Source organism: Argopecten irradians, chromosome 9 (assembly GCF_041381155.1).
Source record: "Argopecten irradians isolate NY chromosome 9, Ai_NY, whole genome shotgun sequence".
In the NCBI taxonomy this organism is placed as follows: Eukaryota; Metazoa; Mollusca; class Bivalvia; order Pectinida; family Pectinidae; genus Argopecten; species Argopecten irradians.
Window position 1 is genome coordinate 38284839 of NC_091142.1, and position 18153 is coordinate 38302991.

The 18153-nt window shown below is 35.6% G+C and overlaps 1 protein-coding gene across 1 annotated transcript; it reads right to left on the bottom strand.

Moving 5' to 3' along the window:
* Nucleotides 1-1354: 1354 nt before the first annotated feature.
* Nucleotides 1355-13366, bottom strand: LOC138332268 (metabotropic glutamate receptor 3-like). The gene is made up of 5 exons (XM_069280289.1): nt 13208-13366; nt 10389-11783; nt 8775-10059; nt 6487-6690; nt 1355-3746 (listed from the first exon to the last, which is right to left on the bottom strand). Exons 2-5 carry the CDS (start codon nt 11781-11783, stop codon nt 3712-3714), a joined length of 2919 nt encoding a protein of 972 aa, XP_069136390.1. The 5' UTR covers nt 13208-13366; the 3' UTR covers nt 1355-3711.
* Nucleotides 13367-18153: the final 4787 nt, after the last annotated feature.

Below are 18153 nucleotides of genomic sequence, written 5' to 3' on the forward strand. Positions count from 1 at the left end.
TTTTGTTGTCCTGTGTTTTTCTGTTTTGAATCATCCTACAGTATCCCTGTCCGTGAAGCCTTTATGGTGCTCTAGCTTTGTTGCTGTAATTTATTAGTCCATAGTTCATTACTCATTTTTGTTTATAATTCCAATACACAAGAGTATAGAAAAGAAATGTTTATATATCAAGAAGCCATAAAGAACATTTTAAAAGGATTTTGTGCTGGTCACAAATATAGTATTTACCTTATATTACTGTATAATTGTGAATTGAAACAGTATGAGAATATAATGTACATAAAATTATGTACTGTATAATAATATGTACTGTATAATAATAATCACAGGAACTTGACAAATTTCTAGGACCCAGAATAACAATAAAAAAAATATATCAATTGGCCTGACCCTCAGGCACCTTATACAATGTGTTTATGTTATTTAAGGTGTCCGAGTCATAGGAACTTGTCAAGTCCCTGTGCTAAACCATTGATGATGAATTTTGTTTATTATGATTTTATTAAATATTTGTATTATAATCTGTAGGGATGTATTAGTTTTGGTTCTCTAGAGATTCAGGTGTAAACCAGACAATCTTGGTCAGGTAGCTTTATTCAGTTTTTGTATACATTACAGAGTTACCTCCCATGCTGGTTGATATCCATGGTGAGGTCATTACATTTTAAATGAAACTCACCTGGTTTTTTTTCTGAAAAAATATGACGTTACAGTCACAAACACATGACATCACAATCATTACCTACCCGCATGGGCAGATAACTCTGTAATGTTCAAATAATGTACAGAACTGATGATGAAAGTTCTGTTTAGCTGTAACAACTTGATTTGCACCAGTTGTCAAGTCAAGAAATATTGTAGGCCATAATATTTCAGACTAAGTGCGGTCCTAGTTAGGAAATGAAGGTATTTAATCACCAAATGGACTCTCTCGTCCTCAGCTACCTGGAGTCAAATTACACCAAAGGGAAATCTGCTCCATGGGGTCCCCAAAGGCACTCTCAAAGGTCATGAAAGAGATTTGCTAATTTTTTATCTCCACAATAAAAAAGCTGTCTTACCTACCAGGTATACTAATATTTATACTTTCAGATTAAAAGTTGAAAAATGTTCAAAAGTAATGGACTCTGGTTGGGGAGTTACGATGCCCACACATATCATCACAGTCCCTTCACATCTTTTAGTATAAGTTCTTATCCCTTGCAGGTACAGTGACAAGCTAGGGAGAGGTTGGTGTTTTTTTGCCAAATACTCCGGCTTTCCTCCACCTTCTACACCTTGCACGTCCTTAAATGACCTTGGATGTTAAAAGGGCATTAACACTAAGAAATATTTAAAGAGGAAAACAAAGTCCTTGTTTTAACAATATATTTGTTTATTTCTCATACAAAAGTCATATATTTTGCATAATTGAGTATGAACAATAATGATCTCGGTGGAAAACCTGCTGTTATATTTAGCTGTACTGTACATCGTACTAGGTCTTCCATTGTGGAAACAAAATGGCTAAAGATATATATATATATAATATACACAGGGGAGACATCATAACGTAATGGTAGTGCATGTCAGGATAAAATAGGGTACAGAGAACAATTTGTGAAGGATTAAATAACCCTCGTAGAAATATGAGCACTACAGCTGTATCGAGTGATATACCTAACACTCTTGTGATTTACGCTTATACACAATACACAAAAATACAGAAAACCTGTACACATTCAGCAAAAATCTTAGATAAAATATAACACAAATAATTAGCCTACATTCTAGAAAATTTAAAAAATGCAAAATAAGGATAGTTTCACCCAAATTTCTATATCATATTGTTGTACTGGAATCTAGCTAATCCAACCATAGTCAGGCACAAAAATGCTGAAACAGACTTGTATACTTAATTTTGTTCAAATTATGCTGATATTAAAAATACTTTTGGCTGAATTTAAGAGATTCAACTGTGCATTTACCCTGGTAAATATTTACATCTCCAGCATAAAAAACAACAAGTAGAATAGGGACATTTGTGATGTAATAGCAGATGAGGCAAGTTGGCATTGTATTTAATTAATTTAATCAATCAAATTAACTAATCGGAGGCTCTGTAGGTCACAGTAGAGATAAGGATTGCCATTGTCAAATGGAATGTCAAGAAGTCTCAAAAATAGAAAAAAACGTTGTCAACAATATTAAGGGTAAATATGCTTTCTATGCTAGACAAACAAAATACATTTATTTCTGTGATTTCTGATGACTTGATTTTTTCATACCCCCTTTCCTGTATTTGAGAAGCTATTTAACGGCGAACTGTGAAAATGGACAAGATACTATACTGACGAATCTTAATGAGCATATAGCAATGATAATTTCTGGCAGTATGAAAATCCAGTTCTAGTGCAAAAGAAGATAAAAATTAATGTCCTCTTTATCACACCTGTCAAAACTACCCTGGACCGTTTGGATTTAGTGAGACTTCAATGAGACAGGCCAGTAATGTCTCTCAAACCTTTATTGCAAATTTATTCACAGAATGAAAGTTAAAACAAAATTATTAGGGTCACAAAAAAACTCTTATACTCATAGCCAAGACAATGGGTAAAAAAAAAAAAAATATGAATTTTTAGGTTTTTCTATGAGATATCACATTATATCATACTGTCGAGAGAGTAACTTTTCTGGCCACACAGTGATACCACATGCATGGCAATATCTGAATGTGAAAACACACACACTCACACACATAAACTTGTACACTATACAAAGCTTGCAATTTATACACATGTATTCTACACATAGGTACACCATATACTCGCACATGTGATGCTAGTTAATACACTATTACTGCTAGTCACTGTACTTGCTTACACAATATAAGATGGTACGCTGACATGTCTTATATATGTACACTTGGAAATGCTTAAGATCACATTTACACCAGATCTTCTCGTACAACATGTGAATGTATAACAGTTTTTTGACCAATCATAGAACACCTCACCAAAGAGAGGCTTTAGACTTTGGCCACAGCAACTCACAGCAACTCCTCAAATAGAGACTCTATAATTTACCAATCAACTGAAGACCTCATGGATAAGAGGCTCAAGTGAGTTTAACCTCACTATCAAAATCACCAACCCTACAACTTCTAATGTAATAAATTATGCTCTGCTAGATATAACAAAAAATAAACAAACACCAATATTTTTGTTAAAAATTCGTTGATTTTTTCAATACAAATCTTGTTAAAATAATTTCTTTGTAGATCATTATAAGTATCATGCAAAAATATGAGTATAATCGTTAATATATTCAATTCATATAAGTTTTTCATTATCTTTACTATGAAATATTATGCTTAATTCATTTTCACCCTTACAGATTCTATTTTAAAATGTTTTCACCGTGGGTATTAAATTCTCATGGCGAAATACTCGGCAAACCACATTCCTTTGTATCACAGTAGGTATTTGGGAGTTAGCTCCCTTGTAAGACCACTTGAAAACCCTAAATAAGTGTTTCTTATAGTGGTGTCTGTTCACCATTCAAATGTTTCTGCCATAAAATAATTTAAAATTTGATTTCAATCAACCATAAGAACTTCTAATTTAGATTTAGGCTATGACAATGAAGAAGTTTCCAGTTTTCGTTGATTTTTCCCAGCTGATGGTGATCGATGGATTGATTATACTAGTCTGTTCCTTGTTGTTATATAGCTCACAGTGATCCCAGGTTATGTTCGGACAGGGATTCTGTAAAGATAATAAAAGAAACATATTTTATTTTTAATTTTCTTCCAATTAAATCACACTATTACGGTTGCTGATTTGTGCCATTTCGTCTTTTCGTCTTTTCAACCCGAAAAGACGAAATTTAACAAATTTTAATTTTGTCTTTTCGCGACGAAATGATGAAAAGACAAAAATTCGAACACGAACACACGCTAATTAGCGACTTTGAGTCTTTTCGCCTACAAAAATCTTGTCTTTTAAACTAACAAACCTTAAAGTGAATAGTCGGGCAAAGAAAACCAGTCTAAATGCGTTCATTGGCCTTCCAAAAGTTCTCACATATTAATACGACGGCCAAGTTCTGCTTACGTTTCCCAGTTCTGACCATTAAAGTAAAGTAAAATTGAAAGCATTGAAAGCGAGGCTGCGTGTAAATGTAACCACGGACATAGTCAGCCGGGAGGACGTTTTAGGATTCCTATACTTTAAATTAATTTCTTCGTACGCAGACAGATTTTAGCGAGAGATTTTATTTTTCTATTTCATAAGAAATTTTACTGGATACATTCACACCATTTTTACCGACTTTAGCCATCCTTGCCCGACTGTTCACTTTAAATTTCGTCTTTTCGTCTTCCGGTCCGGTGTGGAAGTCATTTTTAAATCTTTTTATCATAATATTGACTTAATTGTTCAATATGGAAGCATCAAAGTAGTTTATGATAACAATTGATTTATTAAAGTGATAGTATTACAAGGTTCTTCATCAATAACTAAGATTAGAAGTTTTAAAACAGAAGTCAACATGTATGTTTACAACAGTTACGTAGATTTCTCACACGTGGCACGTGGCACGTACCACTAACAGATTCATCATTCCGCAAATCTTTTAGCTTGATTGATACATTTTTTTGAAATTCATTAATATCTTATTATTTGTGTTTTAATCGCCCTATTTTGTAATTTCGCTTATCAAAACATTGCCGTGTATATGTTAGGCACATAATGAACTTAAAATGCTTAACATATAGCACTTACAGGAGTTACCTCCACTACACAAATTGAAATAAAACAGTTGTCGGCGGGTAATATTTGAAAGCGTTTGAACCACGGATCAACTTGTTAACAAAATACTTTATGAAAGACAACTCGTGAAGACTTTGAGTTTAAAGGAAGGACTTGTACCAAGAAATTGCTCAAATACAGTTAATTATAACAGTCAATCAGTAAGTACAATGTACTGTGTATTATTTGAAGACATTTTGACTACATACATGACATGGTATTCATCATAAATCTCCGTAATATATGGAAGATGACAAAGTATATCTGCAATTTGTAATTTTTCGTTGCGAAAAGACGAAAAGACGAAATTTAAGGTTTGTATGTCTTTTTGGGGCGAAAAGACGAAAAGACAAAATTTAAGGTTTGTTAATTTTCGTCTTTTGGGACAAAAAGACGAAATTTAAGGTTTGTTAATTTTCGTCTTTTAGGACGAAAAGACAAAAAGACGAGATTTTTGAAGGCGAAAAGACGAAAATTAAAGGCGCTAATTAACGTGCATCACTTTCATCTTTTCATGTTTGAGTTTTCGTCTTTTCGCCGCGAAAATACGAAATTTAGATTTGTTAAATTTCATCTTTTCGTTTTAAAAAACAGGAATTAAGATTTTCAATTTTCGTCTTTTCGGGGCAAAAAGACGAAAAGAAGAAATAGCATAAATCAGCCACCGTACACCATACTTTAAGCTAAACATTTTCTCTTACCAAATTTCACAAAATCAGTTTCAAATTACCGTATTTAACCCAATAAGCACCCAGGGCGTTCAAACAATTGTGAAGTGCTAATAAGACGAAATTATTGCAAATCTATACAGTTTTTTGTAGTTTTGGTCTTTATTTATGTTTGGGCAATTGAAATCGAGCCCTCAAAAATGGTGAGGGGCGCTTATAGGGACATGGGCGCTTATTGGTTCGAAAATTAAAGTCCCCAACTGTTGTCAGGATGGAATCTGATATAACTTAAGCAATGCCAGTACCTAATATTCTGTATTTGTATATTACTGAGTTATCTGTCCTTGCGGGTTGGTATTAATTGTGACATCATGTGTTTGCGAGCATAACATTATACTTTTCAGAGAAAACTTTGTGAATTGCGCTCACAAAATAATGACTTAACAATCGAGCAAGGCTAACTCTGTAATATGCAAGATGTAATATGTATAATTGAGAGTCACCAGTGAAGATAAAACATTTAAATGTAGGTCATAGTGACCTGATTTCTGTAGGCGATAGGTACACTGGCTAACCAAGTAGACTGCTGGAAACTTTTGTTGTTTTTGTGGTTAATGTGGAATCACAAATGTAAAAACTATAAAATTTCATAATTTAAATAACAGAATATGAATTCAGTAAACTATAAAAGACAGATTCCAGGAACAAACCAGACATGTATATATATTTCATATAACTGAAGAGCCATCATGAAATGGCGAAAGTACTAGAGGGAGGTCGTTTAGTTTTGTTTTTTATATATTCATCTATACATGGACACATACTTTTTTCTTTTCTGATATTTCATGTTACACGGTACCAACTTTGAAGTTCTAGTGCCTTATACATACGGTGGTACTGTAATTATTTTTTCATGCACATGTATTTTCATTTTTTACCACATCTAATAATACGACCTGGCATATTCTGCACTGATCATGGCAAATGAATAACAATAGATTTGTAGTTAATACAGAAATATAACTTACTCCTTAATGTGCCCATTTCTGATCTTGTTTTCCTGTAATATCCGATTTCAGATGATGGTTTTTGCGGGTTTTTGCCGGTAAGATCTCCGGTGACGCGGAGGACCTTGCTGCCTCCAATACTTCCTGTTCCGTACGTATCCCCACGCCTAATATAAGCAGGGGCACTGTAGGTACTACCCCCTGTGTGCTTCAGATGGACAGCCACTGTAAAACATGGTGTAATATAAACATATCATATTTATTATTATAGATATAGGTCTACTGCTTATATAATATTTACTGCTATTGTACTTATTTTAGTGCTTTTTGTTTCACGCTGTATTTGAAGCACTCACACGAACAGCACTAAATTTTGTAAAACGTACTGGTATATCTTATATTTTGAACTAGCATATTGCTCTGGTTTAAGTCCTCGCTCATACGTCATTATTTACAACTTTTTCGCATTTGGGCCAAAAATCTAACTGCTGCTAAAATAAGTATGTTTTAACAGTTTATGTACTTGTACTTTATGTATGGGATAAACCACGAGTTGGTGTAGTATAGGCCAGAGAAAACACACCTTTCAAGGGCTGAATGGTCCCAATGTTTAACACTAGACTGGAATGGTTGGATATTTGACTATTTAACTGTAATACTGTTGGATATTTGACTATCTAATGGTAATACGGTTGGATATTTGACTATCTAACGGTAATACTGTTGGATATTTGACTATCTAACGGTAATACGGTTGGATATTTGACTATCCAATGGTAATACTGTTGGATATTTGACTATCTAACGGTAATACGGTTGGATATTTGACTATCCAATGGTAATACGGTTGGATATTTTGACTATCCAATGGTAATACTGTTGGATATTTGACTATCCAATGGTAATACGGTTGGATATTTGACTATCCAATGGTAATACTGTTGGATATTTGACTATCCAACGGTAATACTGTTGGATATTTGACTATCTAACTGTAATACTGTTGGATATTTGACTATCCAATGGTAATACTGTTGGATATTTGACTATCCAACGGTAATACTGTTGGATATTTGACTATCCAACGGTAATACTGTTGGATATTTGACTATCCAATGGTAATACTGTTGGATATTTGACTATCCAATGGTAATACTGTTGGATATTTGACTATCCAATGGTAATACTGTTGGATATTTGACTATCCAATGGTAATACTGTTGGATATTTGACTATCCAATGGTAATACTGTTGGATATTTGACTATCCAACTGTAATACTGTTGGATATTTGACTATCCTGGTAATACTATCATGGTTGGATATTTGATATCCAATGGTAATACGTTGATCTTTAAAAAATGTCTCTTTTAGGTATGATTTATTTGTACATTTTAAAATCCAGAAGTAAAAAAACTGTTGAAAACGCAAGATGGCATAAAACAGTATCGATCGTAATACTGTTGGTATATGTACTATTTGCACACGGTAATACTGATGGATATTTGACTATCAATGGTAATACTGTTGGATATTTGACTATCCAATGGTAATACTGTTGGATATTTGACTATCTAACGGTAATACTGTTGGATATTTGACTATTTAACTGTAATACTGTTGGATATTTGACTATCCAATGGTAATACTGTTGGATATTTGACTATCTAATGGTAATACGGTTGGATATTTGACTATCCAATGGTAATACTGTTGGATATTTGACTATCCAATGGTAATACTGTTGGATATTTGACTATCCAATGGTAATACGGTTGGATATTTGACTATCCAATGGTAATACTGTTGGATAGTAAGCTATCTATCTAAGCATCATTGTGGGTAGTGAAACTACATCTGTTGTACACAATGGTTGACGTCACAGGAATTTAAAAAAAAATTCTTCCATGGATAACCTCATTTGAGTTTCTATAAATACTTATGTGGGTAACCCCATTTGAGTTTCTATAAATACTTACGTAGGTAACCCAATTTGAGTTTTACTATATAAATACTTACGTAGGAAACCCCATTTGAGTTATTATAAATACTTAGATGGTTAACCCCATTTGGGTTATTATAAATACTTACGTAGGTAACCCCATTTGAGTTACTATGAAATACTTTCGTGGGTAACCGCATTTGAGTTACTATAAATATTTGGGTGGTTAACCCCATTTGAATTATTATAAATACTTATGAAGGTAACCCCATTTGAGTTACTATAAAATACTTACGTGGGTAACCCCATTTGAGTTACTATAAATACTTTCATGGGTAACCCCATTTGAGTTACTATAAAATACTTACGTGGGTCACCTCCGTTCCCGATGATGACTGGATCACTATACACACCCCCTGAATTTGCATATACGACGGAGCTTGGTCGACTTTTGTAGCTGGGCGGGGCCAAGATGACAGAGCCATTATAGTAAGTATCACGATCGTCCTCCAGATAGATCCCTTCTACTCCCATGTTGATGAGTTGTCTCACCTTGGGCAGGAACATGGAGAATAAGGCTAAAGTGGCAACGATAAATAACCCAAAGGCCAAACATGCATCACCAAACTGGTGGCCATTATCCAGGTTCTTATTGAGGCCGCCAACCAGCCCCCAGGCAATCCAAATCGGGATGGAGAATCCAGAGGCGATGCCGATAAAAACACTCTCACGATGGTTAGTGATGATTCCGTGGGCACGCATGGCTACAATGGTTGTTATGATGATGAGGAACATAACATATACAAGAGATAGCAGATGATTTTCAAACTCGCTGCGTACAAAGTTTTTCATATCGCCCCAGCCATAATCTACTGACCATGTGTAATGGTTACACACCCAGGCCTCCTCTCCACCATTGGTTACCACCTTCACTGCCTCGGGTGGAACCTGGATCAACCACTGGACATCGATGACCATTTGGACACCGACTGCGAAAATAAACATTAGGAACTGGTAGATACCCTTCAGATAGTTTGGAGATTCGACGTCACCAGGAATCAAAGATTCTGTTGTTGTCGATGTCAGGATCACCATCAACTTAACGAGTAGTACGGAGTAGATGGTGGCGTAGGAAACACCAATACCAAACCTGATAATACCACAGGTAGCCTTGGTTGGGATGAATAAAAAGGCAAATAGTGTGAGGTAGGACAGGAAGATTCCAAACAACAGCAGCTGCCCGAGCCACATGGTCCGCCACTGACGGCCAATACGTGTTCCCAGCAGTTTGAAAAGGATATAGATTTCAAACACGAGGACCGCTACACAGCCAACACCAGCCAGTACTCCTAGAGCGATGATCCATTTCTGTCCAATTTCAAATCTTGTTCCGTACTCATCATCCTCACGCATTCCATCCGAGAACACTCCTGTGAAGTGCTGACCAGCCATAAATCGGACAAACTTATACCGGCCACCTTCTGTAGGATCCGTCGTCGTGACGATTGGAGCGGGGGTCGTTCGGACAGTGGTAGGACTGGGGGTTGTTGGGATCTCTCCACATACCAGGCAGGGAGAGTCGGGGCACTCATTGGTCTTTGGGGCCTGAGCGGCCAGATTCAGGGACGAACTTGTTCCTGCATAGGTCCCGATCTACAACACATAATGATCACTCATTGGTCAAATTATGTAATATAGGACACTTGTACATATTCTATATATCATTGGGCAATAGTGAATATGACAATTCAATAAGTTTTAATAAAGTTTATAAAGCTTCACATATTCACATGAAAAAACTACACACGAATGTGCCAGGAAAATTATATTCAGACAATGTATTTGAATTTCACATGGAAAAAGCTACACATGAAATTCACATGAAAAAAACTTTACACGAATTTCACATGAAGATTTAGCTTCATATTAATTCCACATGGAATAGAGAAAGATTCTTTAATCTTTTTTATGATAACCTTTACCTCAGTATACCCAGTGGTCACGGAGAACTTCAGGATTCTGTACGAGATGTAGTTGGTGGCGAGTTCCTGCTCATTAAAGTAAGTTGTACCTTCAATGGCTCCATAGATTCTCTGGCCTCGATTCTCCTGGTTCAATAGATTAGAACAAAGGTCGTATTTACCACAGGCTTCCAATGCAGCAGTCCTTATACCATCAATGATGGAGCGAACAGCCAGGATTGTGAAGGGAACGTAAACATCCTGTGTGTAGCGTCCTGTCAGAGAGTCTGTTGCCTCGTTACAGACACGTTGTCCACATTGAAGCTTGTTATCCCAGAAGGTTTGGAACCATGGATTCCATGTATTAATGCTGGGCTTCAGATTCTCCAGGTACTGGTAAAATCGAGCCTCGTCTGTGGCCAGCTGACCGGCTGGTGTTGTCAAGGCAACAGTGTATGCATCTACATACAAATTATCAGTGACAGCCGTGTCATCTGCCCATGAGGATGTACCGATAAAATGGAAGTTCTGCACCTTGTTAGCATCTTTTGTTTGGATAGCCCTCATGAGTTTTCTTGCGTTTGCTCCGTCGGTGTAAACAACAACATACCGTGTGCTCTCTCGCTGGATCAACTCCTCAGCTATATCCTCCATTTCCGCGTCAGTGGCAAGGACTGGCATTTCTGTCTTGTATACCATGCAGGTTGTCCCGGCTTGAGCTAATTTAGATTCAAGATCCATGAACCCACTACGGCCGTAAGCATTACCAAGATATACACCCAGAACATATCTAATATTCATGGATTTTAACATCTCAGAAATTATCGTGGCATCATGGTCATCAGATGGGACAGATCGCAGGAAAAACGGGTACATGTCACGATTATGGAGGTCCTTGGACGTGGCTGCGTGGGTGACTTGTGTCTTGTTCATATCCTTAAGTAAAGTTGCTACAGCCATAGCCTCGCTGCTTCTGTCTGGTCCAACATAAGCCAGTAAGTTACGTGGAGAAACTGCATTCAAATCACCAAAGCCAACTTTACAGGTTTCGAAACTTAGAATATTCTCTATGGTTTGCTCTACACGTGAACATGAATCAAGTGTGACCCCTCCTATGGATACATTCTGGTTGGTTCCAAATTCTTTGATAGCCCAATGAAATGCCTCCATATTCAGGAGCCCGCGATCGCGGATCGGTGCATTCTGGCATGTATAGGCATCGGGTGCTCTGTCGTGGACGCCGAACAACCCTCCAATGTAATAGTGCTGGTTTGGCAGCTGGTTAGTGGTTGGAGTCAGACCTACATTGTCATACCGACATCTGCCACCAGACCCTGATGGACACGTGAGCTGTGCCTGTGTCAGGGCGATGCTCGATACCAACACCACCAACAACATATCAATCCGTTTTGTCATCTGAAACAGAAGTTGGATAGAGTATATATCAATTCCTGGTTCTAATAAGGGCGAGGGAGGTTAGTGTGCAGATTAGATACTAAATATGTCTGTTTTAGGAGTGGGGTGGGGCAGAGTGTACAGTTGGGGGTCAGGGGTCAATGGCTAATATGAAGATATATTTACAACATAAAATATCTCTCAGTGTTAGCAATTGGGCAGAATGTGGAGAGTGTGTGTGTGGGGGGAGGGGGACTTATACGTAACATCTGTGAGCTTCTGTGTGAGGGTGTGGTTGCAGCATCCTGAGTGGAGGATTGAAAAGGAGATGTAGTACAAAATATGTGTCCTTCTCTGCATGCTGCTATGTGAGTGTGAGGTTGAATGGTGGTGGGTGTGTTGTGTGGGGTGGGGGGAGTGGGGTTTATAAATGGAAATGCAATAAAAATACCTTCTGTAATTTTGTGTGTGAGGGTGGAGGGTCGGGACTGATATGGAAATATATATAATGCTATACAGAGTCTGAGGACAAGGGTGGATGATTGGGTTGATGGTTCTGCCCTCTTTTCTGTATCTTGCATGATAAAGTGGCCTGCTATCAAAACATATGAGACACTATATACATCTACATTTTGTATATATCACCCTAAACTACAAATTAATATCCTTGTATAATACAAACTACATATCTTAAACTTTGCATAAAGTATTTAAGATTTTCATTTTATACATGGCAAAATTAAAGTTACATATGATTTATTGATTTATTATTATTTATATGATATAATAATAAGAAAACTTCACACAATCTAAAAAGAACCTTTTTCATACATTTTGCATATGTGATAGCTTACACAGTTGTTACACAATATTATGTAGAATGGATAACTTCTATCAGCCTGATAGTGAGTTGGTAAGATCTCCAGATCAGATAGCACCAGTAGTGTACCACTCACACCCACAGGTGTAATACAGGTAACACTTTGTAATATTGAAATTTTTGTTAATTGTTGTTAATTGTGGTATTTGTCCCAACTGTCACTATAGAAACAAGAAGTATATATATACTGATTATTGATTTACCTTTTGATGTAAATAATAATAGTGTTCATATTTTTTACATGTAGATCATAGGAGAAACATATATACATATGTACATGTTTCTGACCATAGGGAGGTGTCTATATACAATCATTAATTATACAAAACACATTCCACATATAAAAATTATAACAGCCAAACACAAAAGACCCATGTAATTAGAATATTCTTCCAAATAACATTTGGGATGTTATAGATACAAATTTCCGTGTGATTTTTGCTTCACAACAAAACGAAGTTAATCGAGAAAACAGTATAATAAGTATCAACCATTTAAAACACTAAATATAAACAATTGTAAATCATATTTAAAATCAATATCGATTATCTATAAAAAAGCTCACCTTTGTGCAGACTTGTTCGTGCCCTGGGACGTCCCGACACCCCCGGGATCAGAAGAGGTATCCGTGTGTACACACCTGTATTGAGAAAACCCGTTTACTTGTGTCTTCAGCAGACGTTCTGCCCAACCCAGAGCAGTGTATACTAGGCTAAATATAGTCCCCATTCAACTCGTGTTGTCTTCAGTCGCTCGACAAACTGGTCTGACAACTTTACGTCTATAAATAGAATTTACCTGTAAAATCTATATACCTGTATAACGTACTGTCAAAAACCGGCCGGTGTATCGCGGGACAGATTTAAAAACAATGTCTTTTTCGTGTACTATTTCATAATTGTTAATGCTTTATGAAGATGAAAAAAAATAAGTACTGATTGAAAATAACCCATGAAATCGATTCAGTTCTGTGCCAATGAAATGTGTGTCGCTATGCCCCAGTGAACACGTGCGCGGGATCATAATAACCCATTGCTTGACAATTATTGATATATTATAATATAGCCTAGGCTATGTAGATTATCAATACGAGTTTTTTTATATATATTTTCTTTGATCGTGGTCAAAGATTGATTACACCAGCGACACAAAGAGAGTAAATCTAAATCGTAATTTCGTAACGAAGAGTTTTTAATTGACTGTATGGACTCTATATAGTCGCGTCAAGCTGTAATGTAAAAGTCTGGTTAGCTTCGTCTAAGAGACCATACAGGAAAGAGAATGGAGACACGTGGATTTGATCGTTACCGTATTAGCTAGTAACTTTGGTTTGGTTTGTTTAGTTTTACGTCCTATCAACAGCCAGGGTCATATTATAAGGACGAGCCATGTTTGATGGTGGACCACCGACCAGTGGTCAGTACCTGTCAACAGCCCCGCATGGTATTCGAACTCGCGACCAGAGGTGGAGGGCTTGTGGTAATACGTAAAATTGTTATTTTTTCAAAGAGGAAGTCTCGAACTCGTCCTCATTTCACATTATTTAACAAAGAGATTGAAATTATAGATTCGTTTTCGTATCTAGGAATATTGATGAATTACAATGTGAGTTTTCATAAAACGAAATTGAAACTGTTGGAACAGTCAAGAAAAGCTATAAGGAGATGGTTTTACATAAGCTTAAAGCTTGTTACCAAATCCTAATGTACATCATTGAATTGTATTCTACTTGTATTGTCTTATCTTTGAATAAAATATTGTTTAAACTAAGAAAAGCTATGTTTGCTGTTTACAAGAAAATAAGAAACACCTCTCTTCCTATTGATCTCCAGTTAAAAGTATATGATTCCCTTGTTTTACCAATATTGATGTACTCAGTTGAAGTATGGGGTCACGAAAATATTACAGCTATAGAAAAGCTTCATTTACAGTTTTGTAAACGTATACTCGGCGTTAGGAAAAGTACGTGTAATTACATGGTATATGGTGAATTAGGGAGATTCCCTCACTTTATAGAGGTTAAAAACAGAATTATTATGCTCTGGCACAAATTGATTACTACCGATAATCTTTCAAGTAATATATATAAGTTGATGTTAAACTTGCAAACAAATAATATCATGGAATTCAAATGGATGCATAATGTTAAAAATATTTTTGAAGAAAATGGTTTGAATTATATATGGGACTTCCAGAATGTATGTACATATAATAGAGAATATTTAAAATCTATCGTAAAACAAAGATTACAAGATCAATTTGTACAAAAATAGTTTAATGATATAGAGAATTCATCAAGAGGTCGTACTTATTCTATTTTTAAAAGGAATTTTGAATTTGAAAAGTATCTTGTGAAACTAAAGCCAATAGATAGACAAATCATCATAAAATTCAGAACATCGAACATGCACTTACCTATTGAAACTGGAAGATGGACCGGGACCCCTGAAGTAAATAGAACTTGTAATCTATGTTTTACTGATATTGGAAACGAATATCATTATTTGTTTCAATGCAGTAATGAAATGGTGAAACGTTTACGAGAAATGTATATACCAAGTTACTATTATAGAAACCATAGTGTTATCAAAATGAAAGGCCTGTTTACTATATGTAACATTACTGTTCTGACAAATATATGTAAGTTTTTGAAAAAATTTGAAAAACTATTGATTGAGCATGTACATCACTAATACATATTGTAATGTACTGTTGCGCTATGGGCCCAATATACTTGTATTTTTATATTATGTATAGTGACCTCCTGTTACATACTTGTATGTCTGAGAGTGAAATAAAATCTGAAATCTGTATATTTAGACAGTTTAAGACGTTCAGAAAAAAAACCCGGTATAAGCTGAGTGTTTATATAAGCAAGCGGCGTACCTATCATTAATGCAGATTAATTAAACGTAACTGCGTGCACATCAGTCAATTTTAAGAAAAATAAGCCCAAAACATATACATTTGTAGATCCATAAGACCACCATAAGACAGTTTATTTTGTTTACACAAATAAAGATAAAAATCGATTTCTAATAGGCATAGGAAGTTGAAGAGTAATGGGGGAGGGGCAAATGTCCTCAATATTTTGTAACCCCCCTCCCCCTCCGCCCCGCATCCACAGGAGGAGATTAATTAACAAGCATGATTTGGCGAGCGCCGAAGACGTGGGATTATGATGTTTGGGGGTCCGGGGTGTCCTCCAGGGGAAAAATTATTTAGAATGGCTGAGATGAGTTCTACGATGCATATTGATGAATCTCGAGCGCCGAAGGCGCGAGATTTTGGTGTTTGGAGGTCCGGGTTCTCCCCCGGGAAAACTAGTACGATTAAGAATGGCGGAGATGAATTTTACGAAGTTTTTTTGATGATTTCAAAGCGTGATTGGTGACTTTTCGATTTAAAGTTAAGATTTAAGAACAGTAATTGTGAAGGTTGTTGTATCATACCCGCTTCACACCATCAGCACATTGTGTATTAACTCAAAATAATAATGAATTAATTTAATCAGAGATTTTTTTTTTTGAAAGAGTACAATCTCTTGACGGACATTTTAGTCTAGTTCACGTGTATAGATTTTTTTACTAAAGGTTTAAATATAACGTGCTTGAAAGTTTTAGGAAATGCGCCGCGTAGTGGAAAATTTTCTTAAATGAAGTACGAAAAATGTATGAACAGAGCTTTGCCTTTCAAAATTATGAAATTTGCCATATTTTGCTGTCATACAAATGTTGTATGGAATAGTGCTTTCAAGATTTCAATGTTCACATATGGGCAAACTGATAATATATACAACTTGTATGTAATCGTTAAACAGTGTAATTACATTAATCAATACCAACATATTTTATCACTTTCGACTTTAAACTTTCATTATTGGAATACATCAAGTAGGAAGTGTTTAGAATTGAGGTTAAAATAAAAATCGAACTCAATAGCTTATTTTTATAGTAAATGCCAGGGTATGAAAACAAAATCTGTCATATGAAAAAGATGAATAGATTTGACATATTTTTACATTTATTAAATTATTAGCCCTGATATTGTTGGCATTTTTGTTATTTAACTTGAAGAAAAATGTGATAATATATTTCCTATGAAATGTTTCATCATAGACTTTAATATCTTACCCCCAAATGTCCACCATGAGGCAATAGTGTTTATTTTGTTTACCAAATAATAATGGAAAAAAAAACCCGATAAGACAAAATTCTGTTGCAAGGGACTTTATCATATCCACCTGAAACCGGAGGACACAAAATTTCTGATTTTTGTTTTGTGATGGAAGAATGGCGATCTCACTAGAAGCATGATAGAATACCAGATGGTCCTGTATCTGTTCAACGCGACATCTTCCCCTGTTTTATTTTTAGCTAGTCAAGGCCCGCAAAACTAAAATCATGTTTGACTCGTTTCTTAAAATCTCATTTAAAATATAAACTCATTAAAATAATATACATATATGAATTTCACCTTTAAAATGAGAAATATATAACAATATGAAATTAATTCACTACACTGTTATCAACAAACAGGTGAGGAGATGAGCGAAGGCGGCCGGGACATCTTCTTATCACAGTACACACCAACATGGAGACTACACAGGAAGATTGCCGCTAAGGCTCTCTAGTTTGTAACTCACACACATGATACAAAGACAATATGACATAGCATTAACGAAATTTCTTTCTCCAACTATACCCTTAAGACATAGCACAGTCTACAAACAAAAGTAAGTCACACATGGAACATATTACATACATGGAAGCTTGCACAGGAAGATTGCCGCTAAAACTCTCAGATATGCATTTCTCACACGTTAAATGAACGTTTTTCAAATTGTAAACCTAGATATTCACAACCACAATCTCCAAAACACACAAGTAATTACCACATGGAAAGCATTGCATACATGAAAGTTCTTACGCAATAACGAATTATCTCCTCCAACTATGCTCAGAGAATACCATACCGCAATCTCCCAAAACACACAAGCACCACACGGAAAACATTGTATACATGATTGACATCCATATGAATGATATGAATTAGTAATAAGACGTTCAACAACCATCCAACATCGCTTCAATTATATATTTCATGAAACATTTGACCGATTAAGAATTTTTTATGGTACAGGCCTGAGTTCTCGAAACCAGAAGTATCAACATTAGTTAAAATCTTAAAGGCCCACTACCTTTCCGGTGCAAAATTTAAAGGTTTCTTGAAAACATCATTAATAACATAAGAACATACATATCGATGGCATAAGATGAGGTAACAATACCAAACATATGCAAAATTTTCTGCGTAATTTATGATACCTGTGGAGATTCATTTCGCTGTTTTACCGTCTGCCGCAGTGATATTCAACTACCGGACGGTATTTAGGACGATGGCGGGAAACATAAGACGACCCGCGTTATGAAAATTAACATTTTATTTATTTTAATTATATTGTTCAGAAGCTAATGATAAGTGTAGTATTAACAGTAAGTTAATAACTTT

Coding starts and splice junctions, on each gene's coding strand:
- LOC138332268 (XM_069280289.1), bottom strand. CDS start 11,783: ATGACAAAACGGATTGATATGTTGTTGGTGGTGTTGGTATCGAGCATC. Junction 10,060..10,388: donor TGACCACTGGGTATACTGAG/GTAAAGGTTATC, acceptor TATGTGTTGTAG/ATCGGGACCTATGCAGGAAC. Junction 3,747..6,486: donor AGAAATGGGCACATTAAGGA/GTAAGTTATATT, acceptor TTATCTTTACAG/AATCCCTGTCCGAACATAAC.